The 22,944-nt window shown below is 39.5% G+C and overlaps 2 protein-coding genes across 8 annotated transcripts in view; one reads left to right on the top strand and one right to left on the bottom strand.

Moving 5' to 3' along the window:
* The window catches only part of Ofd1 (OFD1 centriole and centriolar satellite protein), a 52,018-nt gene extending 40,086 nt beyond the window's left edge, over positions 1-11,932 (top strand). For both annotated transcript variants that reach the window (XM_051174882.1, XM_051174883.1), the window contains exons 16-23: positions 978-1,589; positions 2,036-2,213; positions 3,986-4,086; positions 6,360-6,464; positions 9,460-9,614; positions 10,248-10,400; positions 10,920-10,987; positions 11,806-11,932. In XM_051174882.1, the coding sequence (XP_051030839.1) occupies positions 978-1,589; positions 2,036-2,213; positions 3,986-4,086; positions 6,360-6,464; positions 9,460-9,614; positions 10,248-10,400; positions 10,920-10,987; positions 11,806-11,848 (1,415 nt within the window). In that variant the 3' untranslated portion in view covers positions 11,849-11,932. The remainder of the gene's footprint in view (positions 1-977; positions 1,590-2,035; positions 2,214-3,985; positions 4,087-6,359; positions 6,465-9,459; positions 9,615-10,247; positions 10,401-10,919; positions 10,988-11,805) is intronic.
* Positions 11,933-13,302: 1,370 nt separating this feature from the next.
* Gpm6b (glycoprotein M6B) overlaps positions 13,303-22,944 on the bottom strand; it is a 141,418-nt gene continuing 131,776 nt past the window's right edge. For 4 of the 6 annotated variants that reach the window (XM_051174894.1, XM_051174892.1, XM_051174888.1 and 1 more), the window contains 4 exons: positions 21,632-21,803; positions 19,452-19,525; positions 18,228-18,293; positions 13,303-15,321 (listed from right to left, as the gene is read on the bottom strand). In XM_051174894.1, the coding sequence (XP_051030851.1) occupies positions 15,172-15,321; positions 18,228-18,293; positions 19,452-19,525; positions 21,632-21,803 (462 nt within the window). In that variant the 3' untranslated portion in view covers positions 13,303-15,171. Of the gene's footprint in view, positions 15,322-16,671; positions 16,817-18,227; positions 18,294-19,451; positions 19,526-21,631; positions 21,804-22,944 lie in introns of those variants that run through there. The other 2 variants (XM_051174889.1, XM_051174893.1) reach the window with 1 other exon arrangement.

The raw sequence follows: 22,944 nt of genomic DNA, 5'->3' as shown, positions 1-22,944 counted from the left end.
GGCCACATTGAGCAAAGATGGAATGGCTATCGGGCATGAGCTGCTATATGGAAGTCACTCAAACACTAGTTACTGCTAGTAATTCATTACTCTGTATTCACTATAGGTGTCTCTCATCTCTCCTGCTTCATAGAAAGAGTAGTAAAGCTTGAATGCTTTCTTCTTCAATTGCTTTTGGGCCCAGTGTGTATTTGTTTCCAATTCAGCTTGGCTTTTGTCCTTCCTTGATCTGAGCTTACCTCAGTTCCTGCTTGAATTCATTAGTTCCTTGTACCTTCCACCTCATCTAGTTTTATTTCTAGTTTTTTTTACTCCTTTCTAAACTCTTCTTCAATTCCTCATTTTCTACTAGTAATTGTTTACCAGACACTTAAGTTATAGTAGTCTTGTAATGTTGAAATAAATCAGTGAAATTAGAGCCCTCCTGCAGTCCACACATGTGGTCCGAGTCCATTGTACACTTGTCTTTGTAACATCATAAGATGTTACAGGGTAAGAGATAGCATATAGATGCTAGATTTTTTTTTAAAGAAATCTCAGCACCTCTAGAAATTGCTGACCTCCACTTCGGGAACACAATTCCTGGCTGAATTATCTGATACTTAGGCTTGGGGAGTGCAGGAGACACTGTGTTGCAGTCAATTGTGTGAGTATCTATGCTGGTTGGAATAAACAGTTATTAAATGGATTTGCTACAGTTCAGATCTGGATAGACTTTGTACCCAACATTACATATTTTCACTTTTCAGATGTAGGCATTTCAGACTCATATATAACAGATTGTGAAATTATATCATGTTTATAAAGACGATCCATAAAGTTAGCTTTTGGTAAATGTTAATAGTTATGACTATGGCTTCAAAACTGTTTAGTGTGCAATCTTGATCTTACTACTTTAAAGATATTCTTGAGCATAATTTAATTTTATTCACAGCTTTTTCTTCTCATTTCTCAAATTTTCTTTTTATGACCTGCAGCCCTAGAGAATGAAGTATTCCGAAATCCAAAGCAGTCTCTGACCCTTCATTCCTTGAGTGGTCTAGTGAGTGGCAAGATGGCGCCTCACAATGGGGATACAAGTGGGGATTTCTTGAATGTGCCCCTTGAGCAGAACAAGGTTATGGCAGGTGCAGTTATGTCAAGGGTCCTACCTTATGCAAATGCAGTGACAGAGGCTAGTTCCCCAGACTCTGACCTTGAGTTTGTAGCCAGTAGTACTAAAGCCAAAGTAAGAGAGCTAGAGCAAGAGGCTGAGCGTTTGGAAAAAGCGTTCAGAAATTACCATCGAAGAGTTACTCGGAATCCTGCTATGAGTCCTCAGACAGCAAAGAGTCCTTCATCTGTATACTCAGTAGGAGTTTATAGAAGCATAGCTTCCAGTTCCATGGATAGACATATTTCTGCAGAGGACAGGGTTGTCTCTGAACAGCCTCTTGTGGACATGCTAAAGGAAGAAAAGAATGATGTGTCCAAAGCGTTCATGGGCAGTGTGGCTTCACGTCCACGAAGGACCTCTTCCTCTACATGCCTCTCCTCTACACCCCATCCAAAATCAAGAAGAAGCCTTGATAAGGAAATGTATCTGGAAGGTAAGCCACTGTCCAGAGGGTTGTGACATAGGTGCATTTGACTCAGGTAGTATACTCAGTAGTCAGCCTATGGGAGCCTGTTCCAGCAGTGGTGGGTGTTCTCTTCCTGCCATTCGCTGGTCAACAGTGGTAGCCTTCCCATGTCACAGGGTGCTGTAGAAGTCAGCAGCACAGAGTGTTAAAGTCTAGAGTTTCCTTAGCACTCAGAAGTGTTGAGGGAGCAATATGGCCTTTGTCTTGTTGCTGATTAGTTTTGTATGTTTCATGTTACTAGCACAGTTTGATTTTGGTGTTTGAATCATCTTAAATCTTTGCCTTGGTGGATCTCATACATAGCCTGGCTATTTGCAAGGATGGCATAGGGTTTATTTTCAACTTAAAAAACACTTTGATACCTTCTCTATGCAACTTTTAACATTGTTGCCCTGATTTCTTCTACCTCATAGGTCTGGGTAGATTACACATTGCTTCCTCCAGCCCTTGTCTTGACAGAGCAGGTGGGTCACATGTTGCTTCCTCTAATCCTTGTCCTGACAGGACAACAGCCCAGCCATCGCCTGTTCCATCTAGGCACAGTTTCTCTGGTGGTCCTTCTTTGTCCAGCACTCAAGAGAAAAATGCCTGGTAAGTTATTTTCTCATGAGCTTCTGTTGACTCATGCTACTACTGTTTTGACTTTCACTCCTTTGGCTTTTTTAAGGCAATATTTAAAGATTATAGGGCAGTCTGGAATTTACAGTTAGATTATAAAATCATTTGTGATCTTTGAAAGTCATCTGAACTATGAAGGAGAAAGTGTGATAATTGTGTTAATAAACATCTTCTTAGGTTGGATTTCATTCATAAAGATAGACAAATGTAAATAAATTTTGTTAGAGCAAATTTGGCTCATTTTTAAAGTTGGAGAAGTTTCACACATCTAAATGTCATTCAAAAAATATGTTTTGAGGGCTGGGTGTGGTGGCTTACACTTTTAATCCCAGCACTGAGGAGACAGAGGCAGATGGATGTCTGAGTTCAACCTGTTTTACATATCAAGTTCAGGGCTACATAGACTGTCTCAAAAACAAACAAAAACAAAAATGTTTTGGCATTTAAATATAAACAAGGTTTCAGTTTGTGTATCATAAAACATTCTGAAGTAATGGTGGACTCTAGGGTATGATTGTCAAAGTAGAAAGAAATGGATGTTTTTAGAAACTAGGCCAGTGGGTGCATGGGGCTGTTATTCACAGGCAGGGCCACAGCAGGAGATTCTGAATCTCTGCTTGTGGGTTCCAGCTGGGCACCTGATGTTTGTGAATGCTACTTACCTGTTCAGACTTAAAAACTGCAATGTCTGCCTACCATGGTCCTAGGGCATTTATATTCTTTAATATTTTTATATGTTTTTCTCAGGCAGACTCATTTGCTATATTGCCCAGGCTGACTGACTTCAAACTTGCACTGGTCCTCCAGCTTGTCTGTCTCTGGAACTCTGAGGCAATAGGCATGAGTCCCTAGGCTCAACTTATATTGAATTTTCTTAAGAGAAAGCCAAAAAGAGTATAGAGACCAACAGTATGAGAACACATAGTTGGGCTTATAAAGTTACATTTTTAGCTGGTTTGTGCTGATGGTCTATGGAATTTGTCTTTTGAGAAAATGGGTTGTGGTTAGTGGAAAACTACCCTAGGAATAGTAGTGAGAGTACGATATTCTACTTAAGGACATGGGGTGGTAATAAGGGAGCAGGTTCAGTCCTATCACACACACTCACGCATACACACACACACACACACACACACACACACACACACACGCCTTTTCATTTTTCCTCTTTTGAGATGTATTGAGATAGAAACTAGGATCTCATGTATGCTGGGCAATCACTCTACAACTGGGGCCTACAGACATTCTTATTATTTCTCAATGTGTGTGGGTATTTTGCCTCCTTATATGTCTGTGTACCACATGTTTGCCTGGTGCCTGCAGAGGCCAGAAGAGAGTGTCAGATCCCCTAGAACTGGAGTTACAGACTGTTGTGGAAAGCATGTGCGTGCTAGGAATTGAACCGAGGCTCTCTGGAAGAGTATCAAGTGCTTTTAAGTACCAAACCATCTCTCAAGCAAATAGAGCCATTTCTTAATAAGCCAATGAAATGGATTTCAGAGCCAACCATGCTTGCTTATTCCTATAATTCCAACATTCAGGAGACTGAGACAGGAGAATTACCATGAGTTTGAAGTCACTCTGAGCTACATATTGAGTTCTAGACCAGTCACAGAGAAACAGTCTTAAAAAAAATCAAAAAGTTTTGTAAATTATTTTCTGCAACCAACCAAAAAACTTTTGTCACCTTATTCTCTTTATGTTACTAACACTTCATATTCATGTATTTTATTTTTTCAATCCAGTTTTTATCAGAGACAAACTGAAATTCAAGACAAAGGCGAATTTTCAAATGTGGACGAGCAATCTTTAAAAGTTACTGAGGAGTATGAACCACCTTTTAGATGTAAGCTTTGAATATTAGGTCTTGTGTGTATCTATGTGCATGTTTACACATGTTACATGGCACCTGCATAGGGTTCAGAGGTATGCCACGCTACACAGCCGGTGAGTTAACTAATGGAGATTCTCCTGTCTTGGCTTTTCATCATTCTTTAGTCATGCTGGGATTATAGACACTTGCTATCATGACCCTTTTTACATGGTCAGGTGCTTCCACTTGGAAAGCAAGTACTTTACTCATGGAGCCAATCTCCCTAGCCATATAGCAGTTTTTAAAATTTTATTTATTTTTATGTATAGAGATATTTTTGCCTGCCTGTATGTCTGTATGCTTTGTGCCCATAGGGACCAGAAGAGCATATCAAATTCCTTGGGATTGATTGGAGTTAAAGATGGTTGTTATCTGCCATGGGTATGCCAGGTGCTGGGAATTGAACCTGGGTCCTCCTTAAGAGCAACCAGGACTTTTAACCAATGAGCCATCTCTTTCCTTCTACCCTGATACACACATACCAGTTTTTAGGCATAGAAAATGTAGGAAAGCTTTCTTTTAGCAAAATAGTTGTATATTGGGACATTTCTAATTTGTGATAAGGTACAGATACATTGCTTTATTTTTCTTTTAAGCAATTTTATCAACAAGTTCTTTTAAACAACTTTTATTGTGTGTGTGTGTACATGCACATGTATGTGTATGTGTGTACCATAGCACATGTGGATATCTGAGAACAACTTGCAGGAGACAGTTCTCTTGTTACCTCATGAGTCCCAGGCATTGAACTCAGGTAATCAAACTTATTGGTAAGCACCTTTACTTGGTGAGCCATCTAGCCAGCCTTGTTTCATTTTTCTGTCACAAAGATTATTAGGTTGCATTTTTCTGTCACAAAGATTATTAGGTTGGGAAAAAATGGTTATATCTCATAGTTTCCCCATTAAAACTAAGGCCATAAAGTGAATCTTTAGTATTTCAAGGTTGGAGTTAGGGTTACTTCAATTAAAAAAAAAAAATAAGTAATTTTCTCATTGTCCATTCGTTTTCCTTTCTGTGGAATATGAGATTTTTCTTTAAGTTATACTGATAGAATGGAAGTGGAAGAATATTCAAATGAGGGGCTAGGGTGATGGCTCAGTCTGTAAAGTACACATGCATAAAAGCTGTGTGCAGTAGTGCAATTCCTATGATCCAACACTGGGGAGGTGAAGACAGGAGGATTCCTGGGGGTTCACTAACCAGCCAGCCTAGCCAAATCACTGAAGTTTCAGGGTTGAGTGACAGACTCTGTCACAAAAAGTAAGGTGGAGAGTGATTGGTAAAGACACTGAATATTCACCTGACCTCTGTGTGTACACACAAAAATTAAGGTGAGAGTCAAGAAAGTGGTGGCCTAGCTCTAACATTGACTTGGACTTTATCACCCTACTTTTTAGGTACAATAAGGCTCTAGAACCCATTACCTCTGAGATTTTCCAGCTTGAGAATTCTTTACATTTGTATATAACCTATCATTTGGGCTTGTGATTTCATTGTCAAATCTGAAAGAATCATTTTGCATAGTTAAATGAAAAGGCTTAGTGAATTTTGTGAATAGACTTTGTTTAATAGACTTTGTTAAGTCATTATTTTTCGTAATTTCCTACGTGTATACATAATGTATTTTGATTATAGCCACTGCCTACTCCCCCTCAGACTTCTTCATTTCTCCCTCCATCATGTTCCCCTTCCAATTTCATAACACGCTGAGTCCGGTTAGAGCTGTCCATATGTGCATATGTATAGGGTCATCCACTAGAGCAGGGGCAACCTTGTAGGAGCCTCTTCCCTAAAAACAAAACAAAACTGTATCTTCCTATTCCAGTAGCTTCAACAACCAAAGCTCCTCAGTTAAGCAGTAAGTCTTATTGATCCCTCCTTCATATGTACCAGGAAGATGATTGGCTTTCCATCGTGGATATTTAAATTGAAATAAAAGGATTTTATTTGCAAACAAATGAATTCTCTGTTGAGTAATGAATCTAGTTTTGTAAAAAAACAAATTAATTCTTTAAAATAGAAAGAAACTTTGAGAGATGAGCACCTTGAAGTATTTGGACTTAGAACCCTGTAGGAAAGGGCCATCAGTTGCTTTTAGTACAGTTTTAGTGTTCCATGGTTACATCTATCCCCACTACTCCCTAACTCGCAACCACCCTCCATCCCTGCACTACATAGCCCTTCCTTGACTTTCTGCTGTTATGAAGGACTCAAGCACAATTATGCACCTTATGTGACTGCAGGGAACAAGCCAGAAGCAGAAGGACTTCACCCTGCTGGTGATATGCCTATAATGGATGTTGGTGCAGCTACTGTGCCTTCCAGACCAATTTCATATGACTACCCAAGTAAGTGGTTCTTTTCTTAAACCAGCAGTAAATAGTAGCCTTATGTTCTGTCCTGATCTGTGTCCTCTGTAGATTATTTCTTGATTGCTAAAGTTCTTCTGTTCTTACATTTCTTTATTTATTTCATTAATTATGGACACTGGTGTTTGTATGCGTGCATGAGAGTGCAAGGCCCTGGGAGGTCAGAAGAAGACATTTCATTCTTTGGAGCTAGAGTTACAGGCTGTTGTGATCTGCCTGGTGATGGATGGATTGTGGGAACCAAATGCTGGTTCTCTGGAAGAGTAACAAACACTTAAACCCCCAAGCCTTTTTTCAAGGCTCAACATTGTTTCCGTGTTTGGGATTTTTGTTTGCTTATTTCTGTGTGTTTATTTGTGGACATCAAAGGACAACTTGTGGGAATCAGTTTTCACGGATCAAACTTGGATTTGGAAGCAAGAATCTTTACCTGCTGAGCTATCTCTCTGACCATGCAGGAATTCATAAACATAGATTATTCAGAGACTTGGGCTTCTGATATTATCATTGTTAATAACATACTGGAAACCTCTTGAGAGGAAGACTTCACATTAAGTCTTTTTAAAAAACATTTACTTGGTCAGAGTCGGGCAAAGCAATAATGTTTTTCCTTTAAGGCTCCTCTTCTGCAAAAATTGTTCCATAAGGAACCTTATCATTCTTATAAATTATGCTAAAAACCTCAAGTAATGATCAAGTCTCATTGTATAGCTTTTAATATCACAATATTTTAGTATTTATTGTCTTACTTGCTTTACTTATGCCATAAGTTAGGACAGAAAAATATTATATTTCAATCTTCATAATTATTGATATCTTTACATTGTCACTGGAGGAAAGTGATCATTAGACAGCTGCCTGGCCAGTGCTGCTTTCTCTTCTTCAGCTTATCCACTTCTTTGTCAGGTGGAAGTGCAGAACTGAGAAATTTTTGCTTTGTTCCAGCCAAGCCAACAGCCAGGTCCTTTTCTTCTTGGCCTCAAACTTGAAAGGAAATGTGTTACTTAAAGCTGCCTCTTAGTGCTGCCCAAACAGGAACACTGTCATATCACCCTGCCTCACCCCCTGCACACTCAATTGGTGAAAGTTTCTTGTCCTGCCAGGTCCAGCTGCCCTTGAGCCCCAAAGAAACACACTGACGCTATATTAATTATAAAATAGTTGACTGGTGGCTAGGCCTTCTTATTGGCTAGCTCTGTCTTAATTGTTAATCTAAGTCTTGGCTTCTGGAGAATGCCCGGACCAGCTACTCCTTTTGCAGCTACATGGTGACAGTGTTTTGGCAGGCTTTTTCTGCCTACCTTTCCGAGAATTCTCCTCCTCTCCTAGCCCCACCTATTTTCCTACATCTCTGACCAAACAGTATTTTTTTTTCATCAACCAATAGCAGAAACATATATACAGAAGGACATTCCCCCATCACATACCCAAAGTCTCTCCATAGTGGTTTCTTGCTTTCAGCCACAGTCCTCATGAACATGAGGGACTACTGAATGCAGCAAGTGATTTTGATGATACTTGTTCCTGAGTAAGTGTACTTTGGAAGGTAATTCATTTAACCAAAGGCAACCAAGCACCTTCTCTCTGTTAGGCACTTGACTAGGGGCTGTTTATAATCAGTGAGCCAAACCAAAACCCTGCCTTCATGGAGAGTCTGCGAAAAAGAGGGTGGGTGCAGTAAAGGAGTCCAGCAGGCCATCATTCATGCCCTTGGTGGGAGGGATATGAGGGGCAGAGGGTACAGCAGCCATGTTCACATACTTATGAGAAGGAACAAAAATAATAGCTAAAGGGAATCAATGAGTAAGTCCCTTGAGATGTGGCTTTATAAATAATCAGCAGCATGGTTATGTGTTGGTCACGAGAAAGTCTCATATATTCATCTCTGCCTCTTCACCTAGGCAAAAGTAAAGGTCAAAATGTGGTATCTTTGGGTGCCTAATGCATATGCTTCTGGTCTTGGCTATGTTTTAGAAAGAAAGAATAATATACTGGCAGGTAACCACTGGTATGTTTATGTATCACTTGAAGGGTAAAAGGAGGACCTCGTGGAAGAACTGTCTCTGTAACAGCAAGATCAATTGTACAAGCACATAATCCCTGGTGGCTCAGTGGATATGGGATAAACTATGTTGCTTGGACTGCCCTTGAACTTGGGGCTCAGCCTTTTGAATTGTTAGCACTATAATTTTGTGTATCTGACTTATCTAGACAAAGATGATGAAAGAACTTTGGGAGGAGGCTAGTGTGGAATTTCTCCATGCCTGTGACAGAAAGCCCATTAAAGACATGGTGAGACTGAGAAGAATGGTTGGGAATGAAGAAAGATATGGAGATGACTGGGCGTTAAGATGATCCCTAGGGAGGAGCTGGAAAGTTGGCTCAGTGGTTAAAGGCACTGATGGCTCTTCCAGAAGGTCCAGGTTTGATCCAGGGTTGATTCCCATCAGCCATATGGCAGCTTAGCCATCTGTAACTCCAGTCCCAGGGTATCTGACACCCTCTTGTGGCCTTCGTGGGCATTGCATACACATGGTGAACAGAGTGGTGGCAGAGGAGGGAGTTCTTTTCTGTGTGTGGTAGGAATGACTTGAGCATCTTTTTAGGAGATAGGGTTTTGAAGCTGTTGTGGAAATCAGGGCTGATGGTTCTGAAGCTAGGCGAGGGATTGAACTCAAATGTGAAGGAAGAAATGGAGGATTTTTTATGGAGAGGCTGAGTCAGGGAGAGGAGATGAGTGAGGACGATATGGGATGGAGGGAGGACAGTTGAGGTTGTGGTGTGGTGGCTTATATTCATCTCAGGAAAGAGTAAGTCTAGGTATGTTGCTGGGGTCAGTCTTAGGGCTGGAAGACAATTAAAATGTAGCAACAGTTTAGAGTAGGTCATCAGAATCAGAAAATCAAGCAGGCCTGCAGAAAACTAGCTGTGAAAAGTCTGATGCTGGCAGCTACTCTGTTTTCTGTCCTTTTAGATGCTGATCAGAGCCAAACAAGAGAACAAAAGGAAGAAAAACAGCATTGGGAACTCCAAGTGAAGGAACAGAGGCAGAGAGAACAACAAAGGCAGAATGAGCAAGAAGCTCTAGAGAGGGAAAGAAGAGAGCTGGAAAAACTGGAGCAGGAGCGGGTAATGTGTCACTTAAATCTCTGTAGAAGTTTCTCCATGGATACCTTCAGCAAATACCTTGAGCTCAGGGATATGAGCCAGTAGTACTGTGAGGTCAGAGAAGCAGCAGGTAACTTCAGAGGCATTCCCTCTCCTCTCCTTGTTGTGTTTGCCTTCTGAACATCTTGGTTTTGAAAAGATATTCACATGTACTCTCATGTTTGTGTACCTTCTCTCTGTACACACATTCTAACAGAGCCAGCTAATCAGTCTGGAAGAGCCAAGGTAAGGAGGTGGTTCTAGTCAGTCTGCAGTGGCTTCTAGGCACACACATCTTCTCTGTGTACCTCTCCTTGCCTTTTGTGTTGTGATTTTAGTGCTAGGCAGAAGGATTACTTTAGCTACTCAACATGTCTTAGAAATGTTTCTTGGCCTTCTGGTTAGTCCTTTCTTTCTTTGAAATGACATATTTATCTAATAGTAGCAATGACTTCAGTCTAAATACACACACATACACACACACACACACACACACACACACTTCACACTTACTTACTTCCATGATAAGGATCATACTACTGTGATTTTTAAACACTGAGAAGCTTTTTAAAACATGTTCATGTGTTTCCTATTTTGACACTGGCCTGTTTCTAGAGAATGATTGAAGAATCATTGAAGATTGAAATAGAAGAAGAATTAGAAAAAAGTGTTCAAGAACCAAAAGACAAATCAACTCATGGTGAAAATCCTTTGGAAAAATACATGAAAATCATCCAGCAGAGACAGGAACAATCAAGTGCAGATAAGGTGACTGTTCTATGGATAGCAATGTGGGGTGGCAGAGGACAGGGTAGTTACTGGGGAGGCTTCTTCCAACACCTTGGGACATGTGTTCTCTATTGAAGACAAAAAGGTTAAATACTAAAAAGTGAATATTTGAAATGGAACCATGAATATTTAAAAATATATTACACTGTTTACAAAAATTCATTCTTTGTTTAGGAAAAACATTGAAAAGATTCTGATTTGTCAGTTTGTATCAGTTGGGATGTCATTATTTGAAAATAAGCAGTAGTGATGAATTATGAAAACTTTTTCTGTCTGAATTATGAGTATTGAAAATGCATTCTATTGGATTAGTTTGATGTGCTTGCTAAATTTGCCTTTAAAGAGGCCTTTATTAGTCTCTTACATATGTTTCCAAAATAATTACTAGAGAAATCAAAGTGTACAGATTCTTGGCCTTCCTGCTAAGATCGAGTGTAAAAGCATCTGTTTCATGACATTAACTCGTTTTGAATTTCTTCTTTCCCCATCTTGTGGAAGAGCTCAAAACAATCAGGCAGAGAATGCTCACTAGTGGACACGATGGCACCTAGTGACAAAGACGAAAGGTATTGTTCCCTCAAACATTCTGTCTCTCAGGCAAACCATTATTGCTCATTTTGTCAGTTACAAATGATCAGATAGTTAGGCTTGCCTTAAAGAAATTACTAAATCACTAAAAATTTGAAAGTTGGGCATAGTAATGTATGCTGGTAATTCCAGCATTGAAGAGCCTGAGGCTGGAAGATTAAGAGTATGAAGCTAACTTGGGTTACATAGTGAGTCTCTCAAATAAATGAATTTAAAAGGGATGGAGATTTAGCTCAGTAGTGTTTAACTAACTAGAATGTGGGAATTCCTGGGTGCAATCCCCAGTACCTCATAAACAGGGTATGGTGCTTATGTATGCCTGTAATTTCAGCACTCAGAAGTGGAAGCAAGAAGATTAGAAATTTAGTCAGTTTTGGCTACATAGTTTGAGACCAGCTAGGGATTTATGAGTCGCTACAAAACCAAGCAACAAAACCAAAACAACACTGGCTTCAAAAAAGTCCATTGTGATTTTATTTGAAATTGACTCTGATAAAACCCTACAGAAAAGAAGTAGGTGCAGTATGAAGCTGTAGAGCAGTGGTTCTCAACCTTCCTAATGCCATGACCCTTTAATACAATTCCTCATGTTGTAGTGACCGCCACTCCAACCATACAATTATTTTTATTGCTACTTCATAACTGTTATGAATTGTAAATATCTGTATTTTCTGGTGGTCTTAGGTGACCCCTGTGAAATGGTTGGTCATTCAACACCTACCCCCACACCCTGTAATGACCCACAGGTTGAAAATAACTGGCATCGGTTTTTTAAATATCTGATTTTTCTCTTTAGTTCTCCAGGCTTTTCCCATGAAGAACCAGATGACGTCTGGTAATCACATTAGCTGTCTAGCTTCTTACATACAAGAAGTTGTATAATAGTATTCTTACTTTTCTGTAATAAAAATTGTCAAAAATTTTGTGTGTAGTGATTTTTTTTAAACATGGTTTTAATTAGGTACCATAATGTATGAAACAAATAACAAGAGTTAGTCAAACCCTTCTACCACCTTTTTTATTTTTTGAGCACTCCTGAAATCCTGGCTGGCCTTCAACATGTACCGATTTGTTTGCCTCTGTCTCCCTTTTAAGGCATACATTGCCATCCTTTATCTGTGGAATTTATTCATTACACTAAAAGGACACTCCCCTCTCTGATGTTGTCTTAAGTTATACCTATTTGGAAACTTATTTTGTTAGGCTGCAGGCCTGCTTTTGCTAAATTTAAGCCATCCAGCACAGTTTTCTGCCTAGACATGTACACAAATCTTTCCATTGTAATGTCTATAATATTTTGCTATCTGTTGTGGTTAAATGTGTAGGTCCTCCAATACTCATATGTTGGAACTTAAACCCTAGTGTGATGGTATTAGAAGGTGGTCCTCTAGGAGATGATTAAGACATGAAATCAGAACTGTCCTAAATGGAATGAATGACCTTACTATAGGCCCATTTGCCTCTCACCCTTTTAGAGTGACAGCAATCACCCCTTTCAGAAGTACCAAGAACTTCACTATATATGCCAAGGCCCTTATCAATCACTGAACTTGCCAGCACTTTATTATTGAGCTTTTCAGTCTCCAGAACTGTAAAAACAAAACAAAAGAACCCCAGACTTAGCCAGGAAGTGGTGGTGCACACCTTTAATCCCAGCACTTGGGAGTCAGAGGCAGATAGATCTCTGAGTTTGAAGCCGCCTGGTCTCTAGAAAGCGAGTTCCATGACAACCAGGGCTACATAAAGAAAGCCTTTCTAGAAAAAAACAAAAAGCCCCAAATTTATTTCTGTATATGTTACCTGATCTAAAATATTTTATAGTAGGCATAGGCCAACATCTTTACAGTAGTATCCTTCAGAGAATAACTGTTAGAATTATATCCCCAGATAGATCTTTTCCCCTAGACTGTGGGTTTGAAAATGAGTCAGCAACGTATAGACCCTTACTAAGGCTCCCCATTATTTCTACTTTGCTCAAGATTAAGCTATGTGTTAATCCTGTAGGTAGATGGCTTGTTATTGGAGAAACTAGCTATGAAAACTGTGCCTTTCACAGACCTTTTAAGTGCCAGTGGCATTTTATACAAAATATAGCCCAGTGGGTTATAATATTTTCTCAAATTGTTCTTGCTAAAAACAGATTTTGTGTGTTTGTGCAAAATAAAACCTGTAGCATTCTCCTATGGACTACATTTCTTTACCAATGTGAAATTTTGAATTATATTATTTAAAAATGACACAGTACTGCGAACAGAGAAAGATAGGATTTATGTATGGTAAAAAGGCAAGCAAATGAAGCTATAATTTTATTTCATTACTCTTTAGTACATCACAACTATTTCCACCTAAATAGATCTTTAAAATAAGCATACACAAGTATTGACTATTATCTACAAATATTTATTGTAACACTTGAATAGAACTACAGGAAGCCCTTGGCACTGATAGAAAATATTGATTCACTGTTAGGTTACAAAAATTTATACATAGCAAAATTTAATGCTCTTTACATAAAAAATATTAGACTACTTCAACAAAACTTCCATAAATTCCTGGCAGTAGCTACCAGAATTAGAAAAGTAAAATTAGGCTTTAGACACTGCCTCTTCTAGAACACTGGACTCTAACAGCACCTCCACTGCTGGAAAAAAAAAATATTGAATTCTGTCATGCAACAGGAAAACAAAACGCTAAGCTATCTTGAAACAACTGTTCTACACGGAAGAGAGCGTCTCCCAATTAAAAAGAATTCAAATAGGCGTTTTCGGCATTGACCAAATGAAAAAAATCCAAATGAAGTACGATAGTTGATGTTCGATTTTAATAGCATCTTGATAAAGGTATGCTTCCTTTCATTTGAATACATTTCTGCACATGTATATGTTTTAAAATCCAGGAAATAGCCAAACCACAAGGTAACTCTTAACATGAATATACATAGTTAACCCTATAGTATGCAGCCCCTTTGAAAAGCACTGATGCACCCCACAGTTATATGGATCATTCCAGAAAGAACAACACAAAGCTTACCATCACTAATACCCAGTACCTATTAGTCACTTAATGTTCTGGAACACAATGAATTAGAAGGCAAGTTTCTTTTGAAAATGGCTTAAACACAAGCAGTTTTCTTGCTGAACATCAAACATTATTATTCCAGGAAATTAAGATTTAGATAAGAAAACAAACAAATACCAACCCTAATTTAAGTTACTTATGTATTAAAGTCTATTATAAAAGGAGGTCAGAGGTCTGGTCAATTTGCAGTTAGGTTTTAGATAGTTGATATGAAACTGTAAACTCACTATGCAGACCACTTAAAATGGTTTAGAATGGTGGTCATTTTAACAAGGTAACACTTCTTGAGAAAAATATTCACGGAACAGAAGTCTATGAAGGAATTATGGGTCTCTGGTTACAATATAAATTCTTAGAAATTTAAAGCAAATATTAAGGCAGAGCTGACATTTGTTTCCAAACAAGAATGGTGATCACTGAATCGTCACTATCATTTTGTTACAATGTGAGCTAATATAAAGCTGATTTTGCAGAGCTCCTCTGAATTCAGCTTCTGCACTGATAAATTTAGCGTAATTGCAGCTCAGTTTAGCATTACTAACAGATTTCTGAAGTGGCATGGGTAATGAATGAGTGAGACCTTGGGGATGCTAATTTTTACAAGTTTGAAGGAATATTTTTGATGAACCAAAGGTTAGTAAAGGTCAGCTATCAGAAATGAACTTCATACCACTTCTATTTTGATAACACCCGAGGACAGGTGTCATGTATATCTAGAGTCACATCCTTTGATACTGGCATGCCACAGGTCCCCATCAAGGAGCATGATATAATTCCATTGCCTGTGTTAGAACTGCTCTAGCAGTTAATTGCACATGCCACAACTTTCCAAAGGATGAATGGTTATTCTTTCAAAGTGTTGCCTTTTAAAATGGCTAACATGAAACCTCCAATATTTACTCTAAAGAAAATGATTTACCCACTGGAAGGTTTTCCTATAGATCCACCCCAGCAGCTTGAGACAGACAGTGAAATGTTGGTATGTCTACATTAGTTTGGTGGGATACACATCTGTACTGCAGAGCAGTTGTCTGATGATTTGTCAGAGCTGTAAATTCGTCGGCTGACACACTCTGGCAAACACTTAAGTGTAAGAATTGAGTTGTTCTTTTGACCGAGACTGGATATCTTGCAGTTCCTGTTCTTCCTTTGCTTTGATATCCTGGTAAGCCTGCATTTTGCTTGCATCCTTTAAGTAAGCCCAGTTAGAAGACAGTATCATGAGGAAGTGGATCTGGAAAAGAAGGGTGAGCATGATGGCTAGTGAGCATGTGAGAAGGCAAAGCGAGCTGGTAGTCAAATTAGACGGATCAGCTGGAGAGGGGCAAGGGTTATTCACTATTAATGCTCTCCTGCTAGCAGAGCTGTCAGAGGCAGAGCATGCTCTACTAGTTGGCTTCATACTAAGAGCTGAAGAAAAGTTAGTATGCAAATATAGTAAACTTGGGAATAAAATGGCCAAAGTTATTGTTAAGAAGTCAAAATGAAACATGACAGTGCTTTTTACCATCTTGACAGTAATTTAAAGACAAATGCAGAAGCTCAGAAACATTGCCTTTTAGGATTAAAAGTCTAGGGCCAAGATTTAACTGTGGATAAAGAAAGATTCCCCAAAGGCCTACAAGTATGGAAAATGTTTGTGTTGAATAATTATAGAACTGTATATTTAACGTGGAAAAATGAAATGAATGTCAAAACCAAAATTAAAAACTAAGTATGCTGTCTGTATGCTAACGCATTTTTAGCAGTGAAAACTATTCTCCCTTTTATAACTGCCTTTACTTGATTTCCTCTAAGTTCATTTCACATAAAAATCCTTATCATTCTTTATAGTTTGTGGCACACACATCCTTCTCATTATTTTCTTACTGCCTGAAACAAATCTACACAGCTCAGTTTCCTTAAATGCCATACTTCCTTCTCAACGTATATGAGACCTTCAGGTCTGGGCCCAACTTCTCTTCCAATTTAAAATCTTACATGCAACTTAAGAACCTAGTTATGAGGGAACAGTTACTATTCAGCAAGACAATTTGAAGTTACTAGTTTTGTGGGTTATAAAGACTTAACTGTTATGCAAAAAATATGTAACCATTTTTCAGAAAAATAAAATGGGTGACACCCTTCTTCAAATTTTTATCTGGTCTACTTGAAAGGGCATTTATTTGGTAATGAACAAACCATTTGATATAAGATAGTTTCTAGAAAAGAGAATGACAAAATGAAATCTAGGTTATAACTTTTCCATCTTCAGCACTTGTTTTCTTTTCCATCATTAAGGCTGGTTATCAAGCAAGCAAAAATAACGGAAAATGCATGTATGTCAAAGTGTTAATACTTCATTTAGAGATACTGCTCCAGGTTTAAGTTCGAGAAAATAATTTTTCAAAGGATGCTAACCAGTGTCAGTAAATAACAATCCTTTTCAAACTGTGAAATAGCCAGACCCCATTCTTTTGTATTCTTTTGTAATCCACATACAGTAAGACATATTATTTAGTCTACCATGCAAAGTGGGTTAACTGAAGCTATATACAAATTACTGTAGCAAAACTGTAGAAAGCTAGACTCTGCTTTAGTCTGGAGTGTCAGTGATATTCACGCTACAGAGCTGAGCTCTCTAATGCTCCTTATCAGCCTTATGCAATTTAGAACTTAGTGCAGCAATCTTCCCGACTCTTAAACTTCAAAACCGCATAGTTATATGTAGTAGCCATCATGTAGATCAGCTGGTGGAAGAGAACAAAACAGGACAGTAAGATACAGGCAGTGGGGGCTGATGGTGCGACACCTCTAAACTGGGGCAAGCATGAGTGCCAGCTCACAGTCTAAGGGCTTTCTCCCCACCTTCCAATCAAAGTAGATGACTTTTCTCATCTAGCACTTGACTTTTTCTAATCACACATACATAATGTAAGTCCTTGGCTCTGTCCTCAGTAAGCTTATTAAAAAGCCTTGGATATGGTTCAAGAATAACAAGATAGAGAGCTGTGTCAGCAGTATGAGAGATGAAGCTCACTGCCCTATTTCTTCTCATCTTTTCCAAACTGCCTGCTCAGCAGCAATTAGTCTTCCTGCCTGTTGCTCAGCCAAGAGAACAGGTCACCATGATTTCATGGGAAGGAATGACTTAATGGTTAGGAAAACTGGGTATGGGCCATCCTCAAGCAGCTGAAATCTCCTTGCTCTCCCAATTTTAAATTAGTTTCCTTCAAGTGATAAACAAAGAACCCCGCCACCACCAGTTACACCCAGACATGCATGCAAGCCTGTTTTCTTATAAGTTGATTCTCATTGTGTGCAGATTCCAAGTTTGCCTACTTGGTAAAATATGTCCCCACCAAAACAATATTCTCTCACCCATGACTGGACATGTGCAAAGCAGTTAAAGATTTGAGTTCCCTTGTGTGCACAGTTCTAGCTGAGGTTTACTGAGATGAGGTTTTGTTGCCTTTGTTCGGTGCTTGCACTGTAAACAAGCAAACTATTTAGTGCCATTTTTGCTAAAATAGCTCCCAAGAAAGGTGTGCTAGTGCCTTCCAGAGACAATGTGTACTACCCAGACATGGGTAATAGTGATGATGGTAGTACTGAGTAAACAATATATATTAACTAAGGGGGTCTTACACTGAAATCTACATGGAATAATGTTACCCTGAGGCTACTCTGTATTTCCCTGACAGGCTATGTTCAATATAATACAATTTAGCATTTAAATTGATTTTATAGAATATTATTTCTGCACATAAGGAGATCAACTATATATGTGTATTATATTTCTATTTGGAAGTCAAAATTTCTTTGCAAAGAAATGGGCAGTGCCTCACATGAGTCTCTGTCCATGAATGAAGTCATGGAACTAATTGCTAAATGCAATAAGGCAACATGCTATGCCTAGTCAGCAGGTGTTGGTACCCTCTCTTCTTTCCAGTGTCCAAATTGCATCAGTCGGTGCCAAGGCAGCTACTAGTACTTCCTGCAAACTAGACATTTGGTAAGTTTACAGAGGGAACAGTTAACCACAGCTGAATACACACATCCTTTGCTTCATCTGCTGGTTAAAGCTGAAAGGGAAGTCTATGGTGTGGAGGCATGGGGAGGAGTGCTACACTAGGGGTGTGTTCTGGGATAGTTACTCACCAGGGCAATGACGGTGGCACCAGCTCCAGCACAAGCCACAATGAACAGGTGATAGGACATGTAGAACTAGAAAAGAATAGGGTACCATGAGAATTTTGTGTGGAGTGAAGGGCCTTACATGCTGCTTTACTCTACAGCTATTGCCTGCCAGCCTGTGCATAGGCCCATACGCCTTTTGAACCCTGGCTCATGTTATAATCACTGAGGGAGGCTCAACCATTTCTGATACTCAGGCTGTGCCCCAGAATCACAATGGAATAGCAAAGGTCTGGGCCTCAACCATGGATATACTATAGTCCCTTGATGACTGCTACGTGGAGCCAAGGTTAGGAGGCTCTCCTCTGGGCCACCAATCCATGTTTTGGCTATAAAAACAGACAAGCCAGGTACAAATGGACAAGCCAGATAGGGTAAAGGCCAATTGTGTCTATAACTTGGTGTTTTCCAAAACACATCAACGTTTTCTTAGATATATAGACTCTCATCAGTACATTGAAGACTTGTTTCCTAAACAGTTGTAAGCTCACAGTTTATACATATCATTAAGCAAGTTTGATTTCAGAGTGTTAGGGTATGTTCATGCCAGATAAGGACTAAAAAGTTTAAAAAAAGTCCCTCATAACAAGCTCTGCTCTCTTACTAAAAATCTGACATACACACAAATTTAGGGTACTTTATTGTTTTTAATGTATTTGTGGGTATGGATATTTTGTTTGCATGTATAATAATATGTGTACCACATGTGTGCTTAGTATCCTTGGAGGCCAAAAGAGTATGTTGTGGCTCCTGGGACTGGAGTTAGATGCTTGTGAGCTGCTGAGAACTGAACCTGCGTCCATCTGAACACCACCACGTATTCTTAACTGCTGAGCCATCTCTCCTGCCCAAGACATTTTAAAAAATGGAATTAACACAATTTGTCTGTGACAAAGTGTTTTTTTTCTGAAAACATTCCTAAAAATCATTTCTCAGATTTTTACGTCTGGGATCATAAACTATTGCAGAGAGTAAAAAGGCCCACCATTTTAAGGATCCTTCCTAAATGGGCTGGACCATATAAAATGCACATAATTTTTTGTTATAAAGAGTGGTAGTTATACAGAGTTCAACAGTTTACACAAAAGACCTTCCTTTCCTAGCCCTTTGGCCATTATCTAGAGCCCTGTTTCTCAGCCTAGGTTGTAAGTCACCAAGTGTGAGTGCTCAGGACTGTGACTTGTTTACCTCATTGGTGTTGCAGATGTTCTCCAGGGCAGAGCCACAGATTTTGCCTGGGAAAGCGTTCCAGGGAATGATACCTGTGAAATGAACCCCAACAGAATATGAGTGCAAACTGTAGTACTCAGTGGCTTGGCCTCAGTTTAGGTGCTTTAGTTTTGTTGTGGTGATGCTCTCTCCTACCTGCAATGCCAGGGATTGAATGTAGGGTCCTTGCATGTGCTAAGCACACACTCAACCACTTTGCTGCAATCTTAGCCCACCTCACATTCTTTGTAGACCTTTCCACTTTGGAATTTTACATTGTTAGCTATGTTCCTTTTCAATCAAGTTATTTGCTGTCTGAAGAACCAACCATAAGCTTTATTTCAGCGATAGAGCAAGAACAGCTAAGCTACTTTATTCCATGTGAGAGTTCAACAGCTGGACATTTTTTCTCCTGTAGACTACTTTGTTCAGTGTAGTGCAGTATTTGTAAATTTCAGATTTTAGTTTTGTAGATAAGGTTTCACTATGTAGCCCTAGCTGGCTAAAGACTAGCTGTGTAGACCAGTCTGGCCTTGAGATCTGCCTGCCTTAGTGCCTCCTGAATGCTGGGATTAAACATGTGCATTGCACTGCCTGGCCCACATTTTCAAGGCTATTTTTTTCCTGTAGTGAATTTAATTTGCAGGGGAACCCCCTCATGAAGCATGATAGTGGTGCTTAGATTACATGAATCTTAGAGTCTGTTCTGACCACAGGAGCACAGCCTGAATTGTTTTTCTAATTGTGAATTTTGAGTTCTCTCTGCAGTGACACTTGCCCACTGGGTTACCATTCTTCTCTCTTTTTAATGCATGGAAATGTGCTTAAACATTAGCATGGCTCAATTTACACTTCTCCCAGAAAGTAAGGAAGGGACTTGTAAGTTCTCATTCTCTTCTATCTCTAATGGCAACTCAAGTACTCTAAAAAATAACCAGCTGGGCTGAGACAGGATTTTAAAACATCATTACCATAGCAGCAAGAGTTCTTTGTAAGGAGTGCAGAAATTATTTATACATATTCCTTTATGGAGACTGTTTTGAGGCAGGATCTGAGTCTGTGCCCAGGCAGGCCAGGAACTAGCAATCTTGCTGCCTCAGCTTCTTGATGCCTATGATTATAGATGTGCCACCGTGCCCAGCCCGAGGCCCTTTCAGTCTGTCTTAAGGCCGGACCTTTGTTAGAAGAGATCTACTGTGGGCAATTTTAGGCAGTTTTTATGCAATGCTATAAGATAAGATGTTGAGAATAAGCTACATAAGAAAATGTGTAAAGACTAAAGAGCCATCTTTGTCCAGGACACATTCCAAATTCATTCTAATGGAAAGCTCTCTTCCTCCCTGTTTTCTGGCAATGACCCCTTTCCTACTGTCCTAGCTAGAGCAGTAATTACACTCCCTTTTTAGGATGTGGCCTTCCCTCAGCAAGGAAGTCAATTTCCACCCAGATTAATTGGTTAGAGGCCCCAGTGGCTCCATCTGTGGCTTGACACTGTGCTTTGAGGATCCCATTTGTGAGAAAAAAAAATGGAACCAGCTTTTGACTACTGAAGACTGATCTGCTAGAGTCCATCTTGGTGACTTTGAAATACTATGTTGTTTTTTTAGTAAAGACAAGTTGGAAGTAATTGGTCATCTAAAGAAGGCCCTCTTTAAAGAGCCAGACATACAGATGTATTAGGTGAAAAGTCATTGTGCAACTGAAAAGATCTGAGCATGGGAGCACATGCCAGGATCCCAGCACTCAAGAGACTGAAGTAGGGCTATGAGTTCAAGGCCAGCTGGCCAACCTGGACTACATAGTGAGATAAAAACAAAGAAAAAGAAAAAAAAAAAACGGAAAAAAATATAAATTCTTACAGTGGGTATCATTTTTTAATTGAACTGCATTATAAAGTAGTTTTACATTATAAAAGTCTTACCTTTTAAACTATATACCTAACTTGAAAACTATTTTTTACAAATCTTAGATAATACCCTCTAGCAAGTATAAAGGCCAAGGGATGCTTGCCTCCTGAAAATAGATAAAAGTGTGAACTATTCATGAAGAAGGCAGGAAATGAGTTATGATGATTGAGAAGAGGTCTATGTGCTAATTACATCCCAGGCATAGGCACAAGACAATGAAGGAATAATGTGGACAGGATTGAAAGGAGGTACCATATTGCCGGACATCCACACAGATCTGCTCAACACCCGAGGTCCCGTTGGTTTGTGGGGATTTGATGACTTCACAGGTTGACCATATGTTGTAGAACATAAACACAGGCACTGCAGAGAAGCCGAACACACCCAGCCAGGCCACTCCCAGCACATATGTGAGGAAAACAAACTAGGCAGAAAATGAGAGGAGGGAAAAAAAAATCTCACTGAAATGGGCAAGTTCATCTCAGAGAAAGGGCTGCACTTTTCTGCCCAGTGTGAGATCCATGGGATACAGGATGCATCCATAGACCTGAGGGACCTGATCTGGCTGCAATTGAGAAAGAAGCATCTACTCATCATAGAAGAGGAGGGGAGGCACTGCTGTCATGTTCCACAAGAAGGATCTAGCATGGTAGAGAACTTGGAGCTTTCTCAGTCTTCCCACCCGTGTGTGTGTGTGTGTGTGTGTGTGTGTGTGTGTGTGTGTGTGTGTGTGTGTGTGTAGGTACATATGTGCATGTATGTGTGGATTGTGGAGGCCAGAGGACAACTTGCCTTCCTGTTTCTCAGGTACTTTCCACTTTTTTTTTTTTCAGTGTGTCTCAGTGTTCTGGAACAGACCAAGTAGGATAGACTACCAGGGATCCTCTTGTCTCTGTCTTCCCAGTGGTAGGATTCCAAGCTGGGCTACCATGCCTGAATTTTTTTATGTTGAGTTCTGAGTATCAAACTCAAGCCCACCCATGTCTCTTGCAACTCATTCCTCTTTTAACCGTCAAAGTCGTGAGAACCCAAGAGGTGACCTTGCTCATTCAACTAATTAGTTACAGGGCCTGAATGAGGCTTGTGTTTTGTTGTTAGTTTTTATTTTGTGTTTGTACTGGGAATTGAATCTAGGGCCTTGCACATGCTAGGCAAGTGCTCTGCCACTGAGCTGAACACCCAGTTCCCTTTTTATATTTTTATTCTGAAAAGTAGTCTCACTAAGTTCCTTAAAATTTGATTTTCCTACCTCAACCTTGCATAAAGCTGGGCTCACTTGGGCCAGCCTATGAGATATTCTTTTTAAACATCAGCTCTGGTGGGATAGGTACAGAATGTCTTTACAGGTCACTGAATCATAACATTGTGTTGATTTCTCAGCACGTCCCTTTGTTTTACCTTGCATGTGGGTATGGAAAAATAGCAACGACTACAGGAAGCCTTTTCTGAAAAGGAACTCTGCTAGTTTCCTGATCCAGGGAACTTACTGGAAACTTTAGATGCTTGAACCTTGACCAAAAGTTTGCCACGAGCACAATGAAGCTGTTAAGATGCTCATTTTCCTC

This window comes from Phodopus roborovskii, unplaced genomic scaffold, assembly GCF_943737965.1.
Source record: "Phodopus roborovskii unplaced genomic scaffold, PHOROB, whole genome shotgun sequence".
In the NCBI taxonomy this organism is placed as follows: domain Eukaryota; kingdom Metazoa; phylum Chordata; class Mammalia; order Rodentia; family Cricetidae; genus Phodopus; species Phodopus roborovskii.
Note: the sequence above shows the minus strand (reverse complement) of the source record. Positions and strands in the feature narration are given on the sequence as shown.